The sequence below is a fragment of the Rhamphochromis sp. 'chilingali' genome, assembly GCF_963969265.1.
Source record: "Rhamphochromis sp. 'chilingali' genome assembly, chromosome: 5".
Taxonomy (NCBI): Eukaryota; Metazoa; Chordata; class Actinopteri; order Cichliformes; family Cichlidae; genus Rhamphochromis; species Rhamphochromis sp. 'chilingali'.
Window position 1 is genome coordinate 36,790,810 of NC_137932.1, and position 18,619 is coordinate 36,809,428.

The 18,619-nt window shown below is 39.5% G+C and overlaps 2 protein-coding genes across 2 annotated transcripts in view; one reads left to right on the forward strand and one right to left on the reverse strand.

Moving 5' to 3' along the window:
• Positions 1–3,404: 3,404 nt before the first annotated feature.
• uba52 (ubiquitin A-52 residue ribosomal protein fusion product 1) lies at positions 3,405–5,355 on the forward strand. Its single transcript, XM_080883088.1, has 5 exons — positions 3,405–3,450; positions 3,879–3,990; positions 4,380–4,466; positions 4,774–4,876; positions 5,199–5,355. Exons 2-5 carry the CDS (start codon positions 3,888–3,890, stop codon positions 5,290–5,292), a joined length of 387 nt encoding a protein of 128 aa, XP_080739214.1. The 5' UTR covers positions 3,405–3,450; positions 3,879–3,887; the 3' UTR covers positions 5,293–5,355.
• A 529-nt stretch (positions 5,356–5,884) lies between these two features.
• LOC308397261 (homer protein homolog 3-like) overlaps positions 5,885–18,619 on the reverse strand; it is a 56,415-nt gene continuing 43,680 nt past the window's right edge. Inside the window, exons 6-9 of the mRNA XM_080883089.1 lie at positions 16,966–17,122; positions 12,746–12,856; positions 11,735–11,815; positions 5,885–10,397 (exon numbers count right to left, since the gene is read on the reverse strand). Coding sequence (XP_080739215.1) covers positions 10,212–10,397; positions 11,735–11,815; positions 12,746–12,856; positions 16,966–17,122 — 535 coding nt within the window. The 3' untranslated portion in view covers positions 5,885–10,211. The remainder of the gene's footprint in view (positions 10,398–11,734; positions 11,816–12,745; positions 12,857–16,965; positions 17,123–18,619) is intronic.

Consider the following 18,619-nt stretch of genomic DNA (forward strand, 5'->3'; position numbering starts at 1 on the left):
AATCTGGTTTTAAACTTGTAGTCAAATATTAACATTTAAACACTGAGTATAGCAGATGAATGCAGACCATCATCAAGTAAAAGTGTTCCTGCTGAGTCATGTCTCCTCAAATTAGACAAAGAGTTCGTGTAACAATGAGCATAGCCTTTGGATGCCAGCCTCTTTCTTGGTATCCAAGGGCCATGAACTTTTGCTTAGCTTGATTTAATAATTCCGGTGTTGTGAATTATTAGTTACCAAGAATGAATACTAGGGAAAAAAAGCCTGTGTGGGCATGGAAGAATATTCTAACCCAGGTTGTGGTAACAAAAGTCCTCCCTAGCTGTGGAGGACCAGGAGTCGGTTGAAGCAGTGTTGTGCTTGCTCTTTCACCACAGGCTGCCTGTATCAAAAACATAGATAATTCATTTATTATTTGTGTAGTGGGGAGTCCAGAAACTAGTAATAATTTTCGTATTTTGCATCATTTTAAAATTACCTTTGAATCAACTGGATGTAAATGTTACTGTACATCTTAAATCTCAAGCAGGACTACTGCATCAAAAAAGAGCTATAAAGAGAGGCACCAGGCACTATGGCATTAATTGCTTCTACTATTTGACATCTTTGTGTATACAGCCGATCATGTGGAAGGGGTTTTCCAGTGAAGCAGAAAGGTTGCAGACCTGCAGACACCGGGCTGACTGAATGATGTAGCGTGGGTCGTCTGTCTTTCCACAATCTTGACACGATCAAACCCAAAGGCACTGAAGAGGTGTGCTGGAGGGAAACAAAACAACAGCCACCGTTATGATTTGTGTGCTGATAACACCCATGTCCTGGAAAACTTCATGAAAAGGTCAATACTCTTTTCACTTCTGCACATCTACTTTAAGTTGACACTCAAGGTCAGACTATGCACACAGCTGACAATAGACCTGAGAAAATGGGTTCCCTGGAGCAGATGAGGATTTACAGGGAAGACACTAAATTCAGTTATTAATCATGACCTGCAGTTATGGCATTGGGTGCAAATGTATGAGAAACCTGTGGGTAATACATTTATTGCATGTAGTTGAAAAGCTGTAGTCAGTGTTAGGTTATTTTACCTTTATATTATTTTATTGTTAATTTATTGCTAATTTTATTGTTAATTAATTACGACTTTTATGTGACCTAAATCAGGTATAAGGTTGAAAAGTTCAGTTGTGAGAATTTTGAGAATTTCAATTTTTTCATGGAAATTTCTATCAGAGTAAATATTTGTCCTACTAGAACAGTTTATATCAAGCAGTTCAGATTATCATCCCTGCCACGTCGTTATCAGAATATAAAGCTATCATTGCGATGTCTCATGACGTAAGAGATGCTGCACCCACTTTATTACCCGTTTCACTGATTGAGCAGCCCTGCTCCAAGTTCCCTGAAAGGTGTTGTTGTACTCGGAGACAAAGCTGTGATCACACACGTCCCCTTTATTTGTGGGACTCTGTCTTCTACAGAGAAATTAATGATTTTGTTAAACATTACATTCTCCTGGATTCATAGAGGTCCCATACGTGTTATTTGTTACAAGGTGATGACATTGAAAGGACGGCATTTTGAAAAGGTTTACCTTCTTCTTGAGTGTAAACACCCAGATCTGATTAATATTCATGTCAGTCAAATGTCACTTTAGCAAGGAGTCCATTATCTAATGTGGATTTTTCAATTTTACCAGAAAATCCAAAACAATTAATCTGATTATATTTTAATTGTGTATATTTTACTAAGCTAGATGTTTAACTGTAGCTTTAACAAAAGGAGAGCCAGAGTGTGGAATGAAGCTCACTCGGATGGTGCTTTCCAGAAGCTTTTCCACATGCTGGATCCTAATGGTGGTGAATGTTGGTCGGATGGGTCTCTGAGGGAGTTGTAAGGAATGAGCCTGGAAATTCTGGGCATGCGTGGTGAGGTATTCAGCTATCCGAGAGTCTGTTTCCATCTTGAAGTTAGTTTTATGCATGGCACGTGGGATCAGGAGAATCTGTGGCAATGAGTGATGCTGGTAGGACACCGCTGTCTCTGTGAAGTACTCAGTGTACCCCAAGTCCTTGGCATGCCCCTGGGCTGGGACAGGGTGATGACATGGCTCTACCTTCTTTAAATTAAAATGCTGGAAGTCCTCTTGGAAACAGGTTGAGTATGCATCTGGAACGTTTCTGTACAAAAATGGGATGTTGGTCGATGGGAGCAGCTCTTTCCCCATTCGACGGGCTGAAATCAGTGTTTTCTCCAACAAGACAGTCATACTTAATACCACAACTATCCTACTTGAGTTACTGTAAATTGCTTGTTTAGCATAAATATGATTCTGAAGCAGGTAAAGAAAATGCTGCAATGCTTCACCAGAGAAACGTCTGTGCTGTGGAACATGGTAATGTTGATACTGCTGCTTGCTGCTCCTGCAGAGAGAAAAATAAATACTGTGGTGTCCTGTTACCTGTCGAAGACAGTGAGTGGAGTGGACACAAAATTATTCAGCAGGAAGATGTATTTCCATAATAAGGATATGTGTTATTTTAGGTATGAGAATTTTCCAAAACAGAAAAATGCCTTGCTGAGGACACAGTAGACTCCTCTTTGCCTTTTCAAGGTGGCGTTAATTCTATAAAGTCTTGTCTATTGGTACCATAATACATAATCATAGATAATAAAAATGCATTTGGCACTTAACTCATTTTAAAAATATGGGCATAAGCTTAACGGTCTATGTTTTGAAATGATTAAAATATAAAACAAAATAATCCGTCTTTGTCACAAAATAAGCTAAAAAGTTTATTTTTCACAGCTGTAGATTACCTAAAATGTCCTTTTGCAATACAGCATGATCATTTCAACATTACAGTGGAACATAGGCTTTAGGGAGCATTTTAAATAACGAGAGCTCAATTAAAATACAGAATATATTTAAAAAGCTTTGATAAGACACAAAATTCAAGTTAGATATGGAAATGCATACATTTGAAAAAGCAGCCTCTTTTTGTTTCATTCATACGGGTTGTCGGTGATCGCAGTCACTTCCAGTTCTTCAACAGCAGGTGTCCGTCAAAGTTCATTTTTGACCACTCTGAATCTTCACAGGCTCATATAATTCACAATGAGAGTCGGCACTCTGTCAATCGTTATATTCGCTTATTTTATGCCGGTATTATTTAATTAACTGATTTGTATGAAGTGTCAGAGCGAATTACACTGCTCGCTCCAGTTGTCTGTTTATAAGCCTCCGTGGTGTACAGATCTGATTATTACAGCTAAATGAAAGGGGAAATATCTAAGATGTTTTCATAATGAAAAAATAAAGTTTTAAAAATGTAAACACTTTGACTTCAAATCACATTTTATTCTCAAAGAGACAGCAAATTAGGAAGTGACGTATTTCAGCGTCAGCCTCTTCCGCTCTCTTTTCGTTGAGGCTCAGCTAGCGGCCGGGTGGGTAGAACGTTTTGTTCAGCAATATTTAACGTTTTTAAGATTATAATAAATGTTTGAAGTTGAGTAAAACAATATCGCTTTCATCCTTTAATGACAGCATGTATGTTTGATGTAGTCTTACATTAGTTTCAACGAATAAAATTGACATAATTGTGATTAAATTCCGCGCTGACGATAAGCATGTGGCAAGGCCTGCAACGAGCCTCTTCTGCTAGCGCTTGCTAATGTAATGCTAACTTACCAAAAGCGCCGACAGTCGGCAAAATGATGAAAAGACTTTATTTATTAGGATAAAAGTTCCGAAATCTTTTATGATCTAGCTTTTTTATTCATCTCGCAGGCGATTCGGTTTTTACTGTGATCAGTCAGCGAGCTAAGTAGCTACACGGCTAAAAGTAAAGCTAACGTCATTTTTCTGTGAACAGCCTGCAAACATGCAGATCTTCGTGAAGACGTTGACGGGGAAGACCATCACCCTTGAGGTGGAGCCCAGTGACACTATTGAAAATGTCAAGGCAAAGATCCAGGACAAGGAAGGTGAGCTAACTCGTCTAAAGTGACGTTTGTGACTTCTTGAAAAATATTTGGCTGCTCAAGATGTAATTGGTCTACACCTTAAAAAGGGACAATTCGAGTGTGCCAGACTCTACATTTTAATACATGAAACTGCGAATTGGTAGATATTTAGTGTCCAGAACTCTAGTGGCTGTGGTTTTGAATTAGAAACGTGGGTTCTTTGCCTTTAAGACTGTTATGGTTTAGGGTACAAGTTGAAATAGGTTTGCACTCAAAATCACACATTAGACCACAAAGGTGACATAGATGGACTTGTTTGGAGCAACCTGTGAAGTGATTTAGCTTTAGATTCTGTTGTAGTTAATGTTCATGTTAAAGTGCAGATTGGTTGACTAGTGTTGTGTTTACAGGAATTCCCCCTGATCAGCAGCGTCTGATCTTTGCTGGCAAACAGCTGGAGGATGGCCGCACACTGTCCGACTACAACATCCAAAAAGGTAACGGCTGTGTTGTTTCTGAAATTGGCAGTAGCACACAGTAGACAAGCTGCCTATTATATAAGCGTTATGAGAAAGTACTCATTAAATTTGCTTTATATCACAAATGCACTTTGCTGCAGTTGCCAGTAGTTTGTATATAACACCATTTTGGATATGTAGCTATGGTATGGTGTCATTATTTCTGTGTTAAATGATTTTTGATTGACTTTTAAATAACCAAGGTGTGCATCAGTTTTCCTGGTAGAGTAGGCTTTCTGTTTAAATATAAATTTGACATTAACATGATGTATTTACTGTTCACCAGAGTCTACTCTCCATCTGGTTCTGCGTCTGCGTGGTGGCATCATTGAGCCCTCACTCAGGCAACTGGCCCAGAAATACAACTGCGACAAGATGATCTGCCGCAAGTAAGTCCAGTCCTAAGTATGAAAATTTGATTATCCTCAGGCCTGCTCTTATTTCTGTTGATATACATTTTAAATATATAATTCAGTGTTGGTAGAGGACCTTATAAACTACATTTGGAGGTCTTTGTATATATTTGAATTGAGAAATAATCAGGTAGATAGAATTACTTTGGTTTGGTTGCACAGTGCTTTAGTGTCACCTGAAATGGCAGTTGGGAACAGCTGACCTTAGTTTTTGGCTGAAGTGGGTTTTCTCAGGATCTTTTTCATTTCTAAACCCTGAATGTTTTTAAATTGGTACGCTGACCTTTTTGTTTTGCAGGTGCTATGCCCGTCTGCACCCCCGTGCTGTCAACTGCCGCAAGAAGAAGTGCGGACACACCAACAACCTTCGTCCCAAGAAGAAGCTGAAGTAAACATTTACAACTAAATTGGCACTTTGTGCTATTTTGTGTTAAAATAAATGTAGAAAAAAAACTGCTGCTTGTCTGATTTGTGTTATTTAATGAACATGTAAAGGTGTGTGTTTGTTAAATTCACTTGAAAAGTGACCATAAGGCTGTGCTGGCTAAATTAACAGCCAGGAAAAAGTAACCAGATTAACTGCAGTAAGGTGAAGCTGGTGTAATTGACTATTGGGATTTAACAAGAGCTTCCAATTAAGTCCTGGGATACTCATGAAACCTGCTTCTTGGATCTGGTTTAGGATTAAACTTAAGATCTGTTCCAAAACTAGATGATGATAATTTTGTGTAGTTTACAACAAAAGGTGTCAATTGACATCAATGTTGGGCAACAAAATACGCAGCTGGTGTAGTGATTTAGAAGTTAGTGTGCAGGTTTTATCTGGCTGATGATTAAATACAAGCTTTCTCACTGATTACTGTTCTAACCCAAGCAACATGAAGGGAATAGTGAACTTGAACTATTTCATAAATAAAAAAAGTGGAAATGTGAGGATTAACACCAGGTTTTTGGGGGGTTTTCATCACACAAGAACCACAGCAGTGACTTTGCATGACAGTTTTAATGTTTAAAACATTTATATACAAATCCCATACAAGCACCTGCTCTCCTCAGATTCAGTTTTCGTACCTTGTACTTCACAACACTTCAATGAGACTAACCTGAACTAAACTATTCTGAGGTATTTAGTCATACTGAAAGGTTAAATGTGTCAGAAAGCAATGAATGATGGGTAAAAGCTGACATGAGATGAAGATCAGTGTCACTCATAAATTGGCTGTTTGTCGATTCCAGTTGTGGCTTCTGTTGGACATCTTTGGTACTGCGATCTCTCAGAGCGGGCAACAGACGGTTTTTTAAAAAGTCCTTATTCCACCGTATTTTCTGAGGGATCCACACTCAAGTTCAAAAATATATCCTTCAAACATCTGGTGATCTGCATTTCACAAAATGTATCGTGAGACTTTACAATAAGGGGTATCAAAGTGTATTATTAACTCTTCAGGACAGGCATATTTGAACAGAACCATAAAGTGCAGTAGTAAAACGTGGTTTATCATTGCAGCCACAGATGATGATGATAATAAAACACCAAATCTCTAAAAGGAGACAGAAGTGCAATTTAACTCAACAGGTCCTGAAATATGAGTTGGATTACTCCTTTCATGTTATGTAGCTACACAATAATACTGCACATTAGTCTGTTTTAAGACCACTGATTATATTTTGTATCATAATCACGTGTTGTGAAATGCTTAATTATCCTTATTCTAAAAGGAAAAAGTATTTAATCTCGCAGCACACAAGAACTACGCCTGTGTTAACACAGTATCATTGTGCAGCACTCAAACAGGAATAAGGCCGTTTGAAGTGTTTCTGATGTCATTCATGTGGAGCTTATTGAGAGGAGCTGCTAGCCTGTTTTCTTCATGCTTACTAAAGGCTGGTAGCAAATTCGCATAATCTGGTGGAGCGATGACAAAAAATGCGTGTATCAACTATTAACAGGCAATTAAGCTAGAATTTTTTTTATTGCTAATTTGTTAATTGTTGCATGTAGCAGCTGATGTTAGAAACCCCCAGACCTTTTGTAACTTGTCAAAGTGATGAAATATCAATCTTTATACCAAGTGTTAATGTGATAATAGCAATATAATGCAGAAATGTGTCATTATTAACATATTTAGTACATTCAGAATTAGAACTGCTGCAGCAATTCTTTTGATTATCTGCACTAAAACTTAAGAGAATCCTAAATCAGTATATCATACACACTGGCAGCTGAACATGCTATAACACTAACAAGGAAAGTAAGAGGGGGTAATAACGGGATGCTATTACATTATATTGTAGTTTATTACATTAACACATTTCACAATTTGACATGTTACGATTCTGGCAGTCACTGCATCACCAGCTGCAAAGACCTGCACCTTATTTGTACCTAGACTATTACTGTCATACGAAGGAATCAATAACTCATTACAGGGCAAGAAGCAAAGATCGATAGATATTGTGCATCAGAAATTCTCATACAGCACTGACAGACAAGTCAATTAAGTACCAATTTACTAAAACTTATGCAGTTGTGCTTTTAACTGGAGCGGTCCGAGGTTACACGCACACATCCTCGCATGTTTCACCATTTATGTGAGGACACTCGTGCTTAGCAAAGCCTTAAGGGACATTTCACCTCAAAATAAGATACATCAATAGTTTTATTTATCCATCTAAATCTATTTGACCTCAGCTGTAGACATATCTACTTTCTCATCTTACTATAATACACAGATTTTATTATCATATGCAAAATTTGTTTCCTCCAGCTCCTCCTACACGACCAATACTTGAGCACCTAAAGTTGGCACACAGGTACATCCTAGGAAGGTTCTTATCCATATCACATGACAGCCACCTAGTAATGGGTTAAAACAACCTGTTTTTGTTTGTTTTTAGCATTTAACACCTTATAAAAGCATCAAATCTTATTATTTCATAACAATAGCATCTGATTTATATCCAAAAAGTTTCAGTTGTTTATGATATAGTATAGATTGCCTGGCAATCAACTAGCGACAGGCTTTTAAACTGACCTGATTTTAGACTTTACACACCTGTAACACAGCAAACAATCCTACAGCACAGGCATGTGCTAGTTAATATAACGGAACTAAAAGGCAGTTTTACCTTGTGAGCAGATTGATGTAAGATTTATATTCTTTCTACTTAACCAAGCCTATCAGCTGTATCACTGGATCTACCTGTAATGAGAAGTTTCTACTCATAACAGTGTGACAGCATGTAAACGTTAACAGCAGCCTCCTCAGCTCTGTTGTAAACTTGACTAGCTGCAATCTTCGTTTGGTTGGTGAGTGCAGTTGGGCAGAAAGAAACTAACTCCTACACAAACCTGCTCACACCAAAGTACCAGGGTCAAACGTTCTGCTATTTCTTTGATTTCAAATGCATTGTTTGTGTTTGTGGTCATTATGTTCAAGAGAATGCATAGATGCTTCTAATCGTCACCCTCACCAGAGCAAAAACATGTACATTTTGGGGGTAACTGTCCCTTTAAAGTACCCTTTAAAGTTGTTGGGGTCGTTCCAAATGTCCTCACATCAATGGTTTTGAACCAGTATTAGTAAACACACACACACAGCTTCACATTTCTTGGCAGGTATGGGGCTTCTGCAGAGCTCATGCAGGGCTCTTGTAGTGATCTACTCTGCAGCTCCACCGAGCCTCTCTCTAGGGTTATTACTATTATGGTAACTGATAGTGTTAAGCAACAAGGAAAAAGTACATTAAGCAGAATTGTTATATAACTTTGTGAACACGGACAAATGTAAACAAAATAAAACTTGGCACACACGTTGTGAAGTGCAATCTCAGTGTCCGGGTGGGAAAACGGCACGTGTACAGACCAGAGCTGCTGATATTACTCTCCATAACAAACTCAGTTCCTGCAGCTTGAATTTTGCAACATTTGTGGCTGTTTTCTCCATCCTAACTGCGAGTAACTCATCGATGAACATAAATAATAGAGTAAGTGGTGAGAAAGAGCAGTCCTTATAAAACATGAACAAAAACAGTTGTACGCTGGCGATGGAGGAGACAGAATGGGAGCAGGTTGTTGCATCTCTGAGTTTGTAGATGTTCGGGCTGGTGTCAGACCAGTCTAGGCTGATGATGGTGAACTGGAGCAGAGTTTATTCAGGGCCTTTGCTTCCAGAAGCTCTTACACAGCTCACACTTTTACCGGGTGCATCTCCACAGTATCAGCAGAGGATCGTCACTTTTTAAAAGCAGACATGACAAATACGTACATTTAAGAACTGAAAAAAGCAAAAACGCTTCTGCCAAAACTGCACTGAAATAAGCATTTATGGAAAGCCACTTTGTTTCTATGACCCAAATATGGAGGTTTATGAAAAGTTGTTTATGTTTAATGTAGCTATAAAATATAAAAGCAGATTATATTTGATTTCACAGCTCTCCCAAGGTTGATGAAACCCTTGCTCTTACAGCGCTGCAGTTTCATGGTTCGAGGGTTTCAGACTTCCTACTTTCCCTGTCAGGTAAAAATCTTCCTTCAATATCGGCCTTTGCAAAATTCTACGGTAATCAACTCCAGGGTGTTATGTACCATTAGGATGAAATGCTTCACCTCTCTTCTTTACTACTGAAAATCACAAGGTCAGACTTTGACAAAATCCACTTTCGGACATGCACTTCTTTCCATTTACCGCACGGCATTTGAATGCATCGGTTTACATCCAAATGAACACTGCAGTAACTTTTCTATGTTGCGACTGCAATCCTACTAGGGTGGACCGAGTAACATTTACAGATCACTTTAGCATAGCAGAGGGAAAAAGAGGACAGGGCTCGCCAAGACGCGAGGTAATCTGAGGAATGCAATGTGGAGGGCGATGCAGGAGGCTCAGTACAAGATCTCTTTTTACTCAGTAATGTTTCAGCATTGGCAGAGTGTGTTTAAGTCACTAAAACTCTCCAATGCTCCATGTATTGCAAAGATTGCATCACTTTGTGGGTGCGTCTGAGGGAAGCTATAATGTAAATCTGACTCATGTCTGAATGAGGAGATAAAAAAGTCTGAAAAGTGCTCATTTTTATGGCACCAGCAACAGGACTTTTATATGAATGGTGTGAATGGCAAACAGCACAGGTGGTTTGCTCTGCACATAGCACCTTTAAGAGGTTTCCAATGCTGGACTGATGGTGAAAAACAAAGAAAGTTCAACTATAGTGTGTTTGCCTCCATGTTGCTCTGATCCCGTCTCTGCTGTTAGATCAGTTAAACTGGAGGGAACGAGACTGTGGAGATGCACCCCAGCTCCTGCTGTGGCTACTTGCTGACCAGTTTTGCCAGACTCTCTCTCAGGTTGTTCAGGTCACCGATTTTGATGTCCAGAACGTCAATGATCCGTCGTACCTCGACCTCCGCGTGCGCCTGCTCCTCCCGGTTGGAGGCCAGGGTTTTTTCTGAGCTTTGAACGCGATCCTCCAGCTCCACATTTCGTCTCTCCAGATCCTGCAGAAGCACGGTTATTAATTCAGGTTTTCATTTTTCTCTTTTCATTTAACCCAGTAATTGCTACCAAAAGTGCATCTTTGCCCACATTCTTATCCACAAAATGCCATAAATGTTAGTTTCGCCAGAATATGTTGACAAGATCGACAAGTTATGTTTTGGGAAAAACCAGATCACAATTAACCGAGTAGAAAAAGTACAGGCCTTTATGCCTTTATATTGTGTTTCTATACATTTAAACTTCAGAAAATATGCTGTAAAACAGATGTATTCCAGGGAGATACTGCGGCTGCCGACTGCTATAAAATTTGCTAAAAAACTCCTCTCGGAGCAATTCAGTTTAAACTGTTTATAATCCAAATTCAAATCTGCAGTTTCCTGTTTTATGGGGTAATTCTGTATGCGAAAAAGCAGAGATGAGTACTTTATGGAATAAATCCAAGGACAGCAAAGGTCAAATATGAATACAGATAATTCACAACTGACACCCCCGGTAAGAATGATAGAGGACCTAATAAAAGCTATGCAATATGCATCAAGTCTCATCTCAAGCATTAAGAAGGAAATTCAATCCAATTTGTTTTCTCCTTGAAGCCCTCAGTTCACCTTTGTAGATTCTTTGCCACACTTACTCTTGTCTGAACTGTACGGTCTCTTTTATAGCTGTCCCTGATTATTCATATGCCCTGGTTTGGGTAACAGCAAAAAGGACATTTATATGTAACAGATCATGAAAACTGCCAACTAAAAATAAACCCTTTTTAGGACTAGAGTGCTTTAGGTCAGTGTCATGCACTAACCTCTAAAGGTTATGCATAAGTATTTTAACAGTTTGTTAAAGAAAAAAAATCCCTTTTATGTCTGGTTGTTGTGGAAAATCACAACCGGTCAGCTAGCGGCGCCAATAATTTTCCATTTTGAAGACTTTGACACACATCAGTCAGCCTGGTGAGCATTTTCATTGCTTATCAGGTTGACGGATGTCACACTTGCAATCTAATATAGGGATCCATTATATTAACTATACACTAATCTGCTGATGACTTTCTAGAACGAGCGGTTACTTATTAGCCAACATGCCATCAGAAAACTGACAAATATAAAAGCATATTCTACCAACCTAAAAAGTGACATCATCAAATGTAATCTTTTGTACAGCAAAGAGTAAACAAGTCCTAAAATGTTCATTTTACTACAGCGTGAGGAAGAAAATCAGCAACTTCAGAACTGATAGTCGTTGAGCTATAAAAATGTGTGACATTTTCCACAAATGTGTTATTTGTGCAGCACGACAAAGTTGTCCAATTTGATGAGTCAGTCACAAAACTGCAGCTTACCTTGAGTCTCTGCATGGCCTCCTCCCTCTCCCTTTCTAGCTCGCCAACATCTGTTTTCTTGCTCTGTAGATTGTGAATTTCCTGAAAACACAGTAACTCCAAATAATTACAACACCATCTTTCCGATTCATGTACCTCAATGTCCCGAGGACAAGCAGCGTTCCTCATTAATTTTATAAAGGGGGTCAGTGATAAGATTTGGGACGCCTTCATCTTCTTGGGAAAGAGGGAGGGAAACATGCCACTGTGACCTTGCATGAATCCGGCTGCCAAAAGTGGACTGTGTTTAAACGACGGGACAGATGTGGTTATGTTAATGAAGCTGGCAGAGAGCAGCGGGCTGCTTTCAAAGGAGCATTTTGCTTTTATTTATCCTGAGGAAACGTTTCTTGGCTCAGCGTGTCCTGCGTGCATTAGCGGACATTGACTTTACCCACAGAAACATGCACCGTTTGACAAGATGATGTGTGTTTTAGAAAAGTTACAGATGCCATCAGAAATCTGTCATTCAGTACGGAGGAGGCGGTTCGGAACATCTACATCTCGAGTCTCGGCGTTGCTCGGTCGTGTTCCGTAAGACTGTGACATTTTATCAAAGCACTCTTCAGCGTGATCAAAGCGACAGACACGACAGAGCCTCAAAGCTGAATCCAGATCTTAGCAGACAACAAATGAAAAAAGCCAGTGAACACATTCTTCTGTCGTTGTCTGCACGAACTCTGCAGCATTTTATCAAGTAGTTACCTTTTACACAAGTACAAGAAAATATTTCATTTAACGCGTTCAAGATGATTTAGAGAACAGATATTCAAAATGACACTTACTCTTTCAGAGTTTTTATGGCGTAATTGAATATCAGAAGAAGATTCAGGCTCACACATCCAAAAGACTGCTGGCAGTACATAATGTATGCTCTTGTAAATTAAGCTAGTGGTATACACCGAGCTTCCCTTTAAGGTGGCAAATAGATTTGGACAGTGTGCATTGCTGAGAGGAAATTTGGTGTCTTGCCTGGTCTTTGGCTCGCAGCAGGGCTTCCAACTCCTCCAGTGACCGGCTCAGCTCCTCTTTACCAGGCTGTCCAGCAGAAGGACGCCCCAGCTGGGCTTCAAGCTCGGCCACCTGGAACACACACAAACACACAATGAATAACATTAAAAACAACATTATAAGATAAGAAAAGCAAGACCATCTAAATCCACCTTCTAAAGGCTTCCATCCAAGGTGAGTTTTGAGAGATATCACAAATCTTAAAAAGACGGGGGCCTTTTAAATGTTGGAAGAGAAATCCAGAAATAGGGAGCGGCGACTGTCACTCCATGTTTAGCTTCACTAATCGAAAGAGAAGCATGGACGGGAACATGGGATCACAGATTCAGGCTTTTAATGTAACTCAGGCAGAACTAGTGCGATGCGAAATATTATACTGTAAACAGTAATCGAGCATGTATCAAACTGTGCAAAAAGAAGTCTCATTTGTAACCAGCATAGTTTTGAATCTGACTGATGAAAATCGACAGCAAACCAGAAGTATGGAAGCCAGGCAATTTCAATCTCATTTCCTGAGACGGTCTGATTTAGTTTTAGCTAAATCTAATTTAGTCTTGAAGCTAATCAGTCCAGTTTTCATGTTATTATGTTTTCACATAATCTTTCTCGTACACAGATATGACAAACAAGAATCAGCCTTACAAAAAGACCAAAGAATCCAAAGTATAATCCTAACGTGTGATATAATTTTCACAATGCACAGAATTAATTCATGCTATTAATGGAAACCAACATGACCACGGTCTATGCACAAACACTTTACTGTCCATCTATGTGCAGACAAACAGCAAGTGAAGTGATTTTCACAGCTAATAAAAGTCCATTTAGTGAAGAATTATCATGCACCACACTGCTGTGCAATTTACAAATGAATCAAGGACATTTTCTTTATTCATTGCCTCTCTCCTGACTCTGCTCCCCACCACACACACACACACACACACACACACACACACACACACACACACACACACACACACACACACACACACACACACACGCACACGCACACGCACACGCACACTTAAAATGCTTCTGTGGAAAAAAGCTTTGCTGCCAATGGGCACAGCACTGAAGCCTCTCGCCTTGGAGACTTTTTTTTAGCTGTTTGAGGGGGTTTGACCTTTTGAAAGATATTTTCCCAATCTGACCCACTTCCATGTGTTTAGCATATTAATGAAAAAGTCAAAGACCGTCAAGATTTGACAGACGGTTTGACGAAACAAGGACAAACTGTGCAGCATTTGAAGTCTGAACACGATGAGATTCAGCCGTCTTTTAGGCCTTTGTAGTTTAACAGACAGACCGAGGCACAAACAGTGACAGGGCTAGAGGTCACGATAACATATTTAATTTTGCTCCCCATTTGATTAAAGGAATAGCATTTGATAACGAGACACTTGAGCAATAACGAAAGGTTACCGTTTTACTCGAGATCACTTGACCATTTTAATCACTTTGCATTGTATTAAATTAAACGAGTGCGTGCCAATGGGGACTAAAACATGTGACTAGACTGCAGCTTCTATTTGATAATTCCTTAAAATGAAATGCATCACACAAAATTCTTCCAGTGAAACAATCAGCTCAGTAATTTTATTTAACATTTTGTGCAACCATGCAAGAAAATCTCTGGTTCCAGTTGTTTAAATGTGATTATTTACTCTTTACTGTTCTATGACAATAAATGTATCTGGGGTTTGACGGTTGATGGGAAATAAGAAGTGGGAAGATGTCCCCCACGTAGTTGAGATTTTTGATAAATTATGGCTTCAGTGTGAAAGTTCCTAAATAATACCAGTTTGTGCTTTAGAGTCCCATTTACGATGCATAATAGAGCAGAGCTCAAACAAATCTGAGAAAAAGAAATAGCCGTGGGATTCAAGCAAGCCCTTGATCTTCTACTTTTGGTTTATTTTAATGCCGGTGCTGCAGAAATGGACGACTTTTCATTTTCTCTCCTTTAAGCGTGTCCTCTGCATTTTAACAGGTAATTTCAAAGTGGCATTTTAAAGATGCCAAGGTACGCTACTCCAGCCAAGCCGAGCTTAACAAAAACCAATGCAGGCTGGGGATGGGGGATGGGGGCTTTGGTTTAACCTGGTCTGTGAGTGACAGCCATTGTCCCCAGAGGCAGTAGCTCCATCTCTCTGAACTCCACACAAATAGTGTAGCATGAGAAAAAGCCTGTAAGAACTGTGGTATCTGTAATATTCCCACTAAAGTTGAACTGTTTTAAATAACCGAGACGCATCTGCTTACAACAGCAATAGAGCGCTGACATAAACTTGTCAGTGTAGTTAATTTGATTAATTGTTAAATATTTATATGGTATGTGCCAATGAAACTCAAACTAGATTGGCAGAAGAACAAAATACACTAAAATGGAAAAATATACTATAAAAAAGAACCATTCAAATATCCTTAAATGCATACAAATTGCTGTCAGCCTCTCTGTGGTGGACAAACACAAACATGGCTGAAGCTGCTCAGAGTGGGACGAGGGAGGAGAAAGCCAGCCATCCTCTCTCCTTCTACTCCTGCAGTGATTTATCTTCTTCCACTAACTGGGGCACAGAGGGGGGAGGAGGTGGGCAGTATAGGGTGTCCTACCCTCACCCCCCTCCAGGAAAAAAAAGGAAAAAAACAAACAAAACCCTGCCACCCTGTTACCAAACCCTGGAGGCCTGCTCTACTTCCAGCCACCTGGTTGACTTTGCTACAGTGTGTGTGTGTGTGTGTGTGTGTGTGTGTGTGTGTGTGTGTGTGTGTGTGTGTGTGTGTGTGTGTGTGTGTAACTTTCACCTGCACTCAGAAATAGATGAATTGAAGATAATAAAAAAAACGCAATCTGAAAAGAGGCAGTACTGTAAAGGTTATAGAGCAGACTGGGTTGCAGCAGCAGCATTTAATTCTGTTGCAATAAAGTTGTGTCGTTAAGCTCGACCAAGGGCAGAATTTCCTCTCCCTAAATTAAATATGAAATGTCTGCATTCTGGCCCTGCGACTATCACGGGAGCCCGTCAACAGAAAATATCCCAGGGAGGGGGGGCTGGATGAAAAATGCATCTGCAGTTTGGAGCAGGCCTTGTAGGGATTTTAATGTGATACTGACACATTTGTATAAATGAGTAAAACAAAGTTTTATAGAAGAAACTCGATAGATGCATTTGTGCTAGTTTAGGTTAACATCATACCCATAAATATAATTTCTAAACAGTTATCAACAACAACAACAATGCACAATGGGCTGCATATTCAGTTTACAAGTCCCCCATAGTGCTTACTGTAAATCACACAGTGTAGCATACAGCGCAGGAGCATAAAACAGGACACTTACTGTGTTTAAGTTTTTTGGACATTGGCTTTTCAGTCCAGCCTAAAAAAACAAGTCCGCTGTGGTCTTATTGGAAGGTGAAGAAGCTGTTCTTAAGGAAGGAAAATTGGGAGAAATGCTAAGATGTCCCAAAATACACAAGAAATGAACTGAAAAAAATCAGTGGCAACAGGAGTGACGAATCCAAATGTGAGAGCTTTGGTTCAAATCATCATTAATATGTACAGAAGAGGTCAGGGGAGAGCTACAAAGAGCCCAAACACACTGCTAGTGTAGTTATAAAGCCTCCCCAGAGCCGGGATCTCAACAGTATTGACGCTGTGTTGAATATGCGTGGGATCATGTTGACAGGAAACAGAGCAAGAGGCAGCCAACATCCAAAGAAGAGCTTTGAATGTCCTTCGAGAAGCCTGGAGAATTAGTCCTGAAGACTACAGAAATGATAAGACTTCCTTAAGAAGTGCAAACTCATTAACGTTGTGATTTACTCATTTACTATATTTCCATGTATGTTTGGACATATTTCCATGAACTGCTGCATTTACTTCCCATTTCCCTAGAGAAATATAAACAAACGAGGAGTGGCTTAAGACTTTGATATGGCACTGTACTTTCTTTTAGATCAATAAGTCTCATTGGTCGTCTCATTATCGTGTTTCATAAAGTGACTTCAAATAAAATTCTGTATTAACAAGTCAATCAGGCCCCTATCGTTTTTCCCAAGACTGTGAAAGCATCTTCAGTGTCATCTTCAAAGTATAATGTGAATTTCTTCAAACACTGACTGAAAAAGACTCAACTTAAGCCTACTGTAATTACTCCTCTGTGCACTACATAAGGTCACCTGGTCTCGGAGGCGATCGGTCTCTTCCTGGTATTCAGCCAGCTGCTTCTTCCACTGTTCCACGCTGCTGTTAGCTTCCTGCAGTGCTGCCACCAGCTTGGCATTGCTGTCTTGAAGAGTGAAGAGTTCAGCTTCCAAGTTGATCTCACACATAGACCTGAGGACAAGTTCGCCACACACAGACTTCGTTAATTCTCCTGAAGAACTGGTACTCTGATTCTCTTTGTTCACCTGAACCAAATCAATCGAATGAACCAATCACAACTGTTAAATGATGCTACTTTAAACAGATAATGTTTGACACTGTTGGAACGAAACCTTGGAAAGGAGAAAGCAGAAGATACAGAGGTAATAGAGTGAAACATTTCTATTATCCTGCAGTAGCTGTGTGAGGAAGTCTATTGACATTTAATGAATTTAAGGAGACAGACGAGTTCTGCAAATTATGAACGTTATGATGACTTTATATCTTTTTTGGATAAGTGCTACTACAGTGAGCTTTTTTTTATTATGCCTTTAAAAAGCTTCAGCAAATATTTTTTAGGAATTAAAGTGGACCAAGAAATGCAAAAATAATTATTATGGCATGATAATTTTTCTTGGGTTTTTTAGAATCATTTTGTTCCAAATCTGCAACAGAGCAGAGCAACACTCACCTTCATCAGTGGGAAATTGTACCACAGGGTACTAAAAAACCCAAAACAACAGCGGTAATTTGTTCTGCTTTATTAAGTTGTGGGAAAGATTCAGTGTGCCGGTAAAGGTCATAATTCAGTGGGGATATTTAATAAAGCAGAGAGCTTCCTCTTTAGGAAGCAGAGTCTCCACCATAACGACTAAAACTGGCAACCATAATACCCCTCACCATAGCAACGGGAGAGAAGGGCCTGCATTGGCCTAAAACAATCATAAAATAAAACTGTTGGAATAATGGGCTGTAAAGCAGCTGAGAAGTGCTTCACTGGTCCCAGATGGAAGGTTGAGGGATCAATAATGACCGCTGTGATGATGATGATGATTACGAGCTGCAAAATTTAGCACCTTTCAGGCCTGGGTGGTTTTAAGTCATGGACACACATACAGATTAAAAAGAGCACAAACGTTATGGTTAGGCCTCAGGTGATGGTGTTTAATCTGCCTGCTACAGAAGAGGCACAGATATGCACACATACCACACTGCAGACCAGGGGAGAGTCCACCTGTAAAGAGCTCAGACCGACTCACGGCTGCTTTTCTAGGTAATTAGCTACAATGTTTGAGCTTATGTGTAAGGAGGGTTCATTTTCAGTCCTTGGCCATTCGCTCTTTTCAAAAAATAAATACATAAATAAAAACTGTATTTCTTGATTTTTAGTTCCTAGAATAAATCAAAACGAAATATTCCAGATGTGTGGTACCCACACGCAGAACTATATATATATATATCATCACTTGCTACTGTGCTAGCACTCAGTCTCATGTTTCATTTTAAAATTATGTGTTCTTATTGTAAACACTTTGAGGCATCTGTGATTTTGGATTACATAAATAAAAAATAAATAAAAATCACATATTTGCTTGACCTGCTTGACCCATTTAACTTCTGATTGGCTAAACACACCTGATTCCAGCCACTCAGGAGTAAAGCGAGGAAAGCTGGCCATAGCGGTGCTCG

Excerpts from the sequence above, each read along its gene's own strand:
- uba52 (XM_080883088.1), top strand. The coding sequence starts at position 3,888 with ATGCAGATCTTCGTGAAGACGTTGACGGGGAAGACCATCACCCTTGAG. Across the intron at positions 3,991-4,379 it reads AAAGATCCAGGACAAGGAAG|GAATTCCCCCTGATCAGCAG; the intron begins GTGAGCTAACTC and ends TTGTGTTTACAG. Across the intron at positions 4,877-5,198 it reads GACAAGATGATCTGCCGCAA|GTGCTATGCCCGTCTGCACC; the intron begins GTAAGTCCAGTC and ends TTTGTTTTGCAG.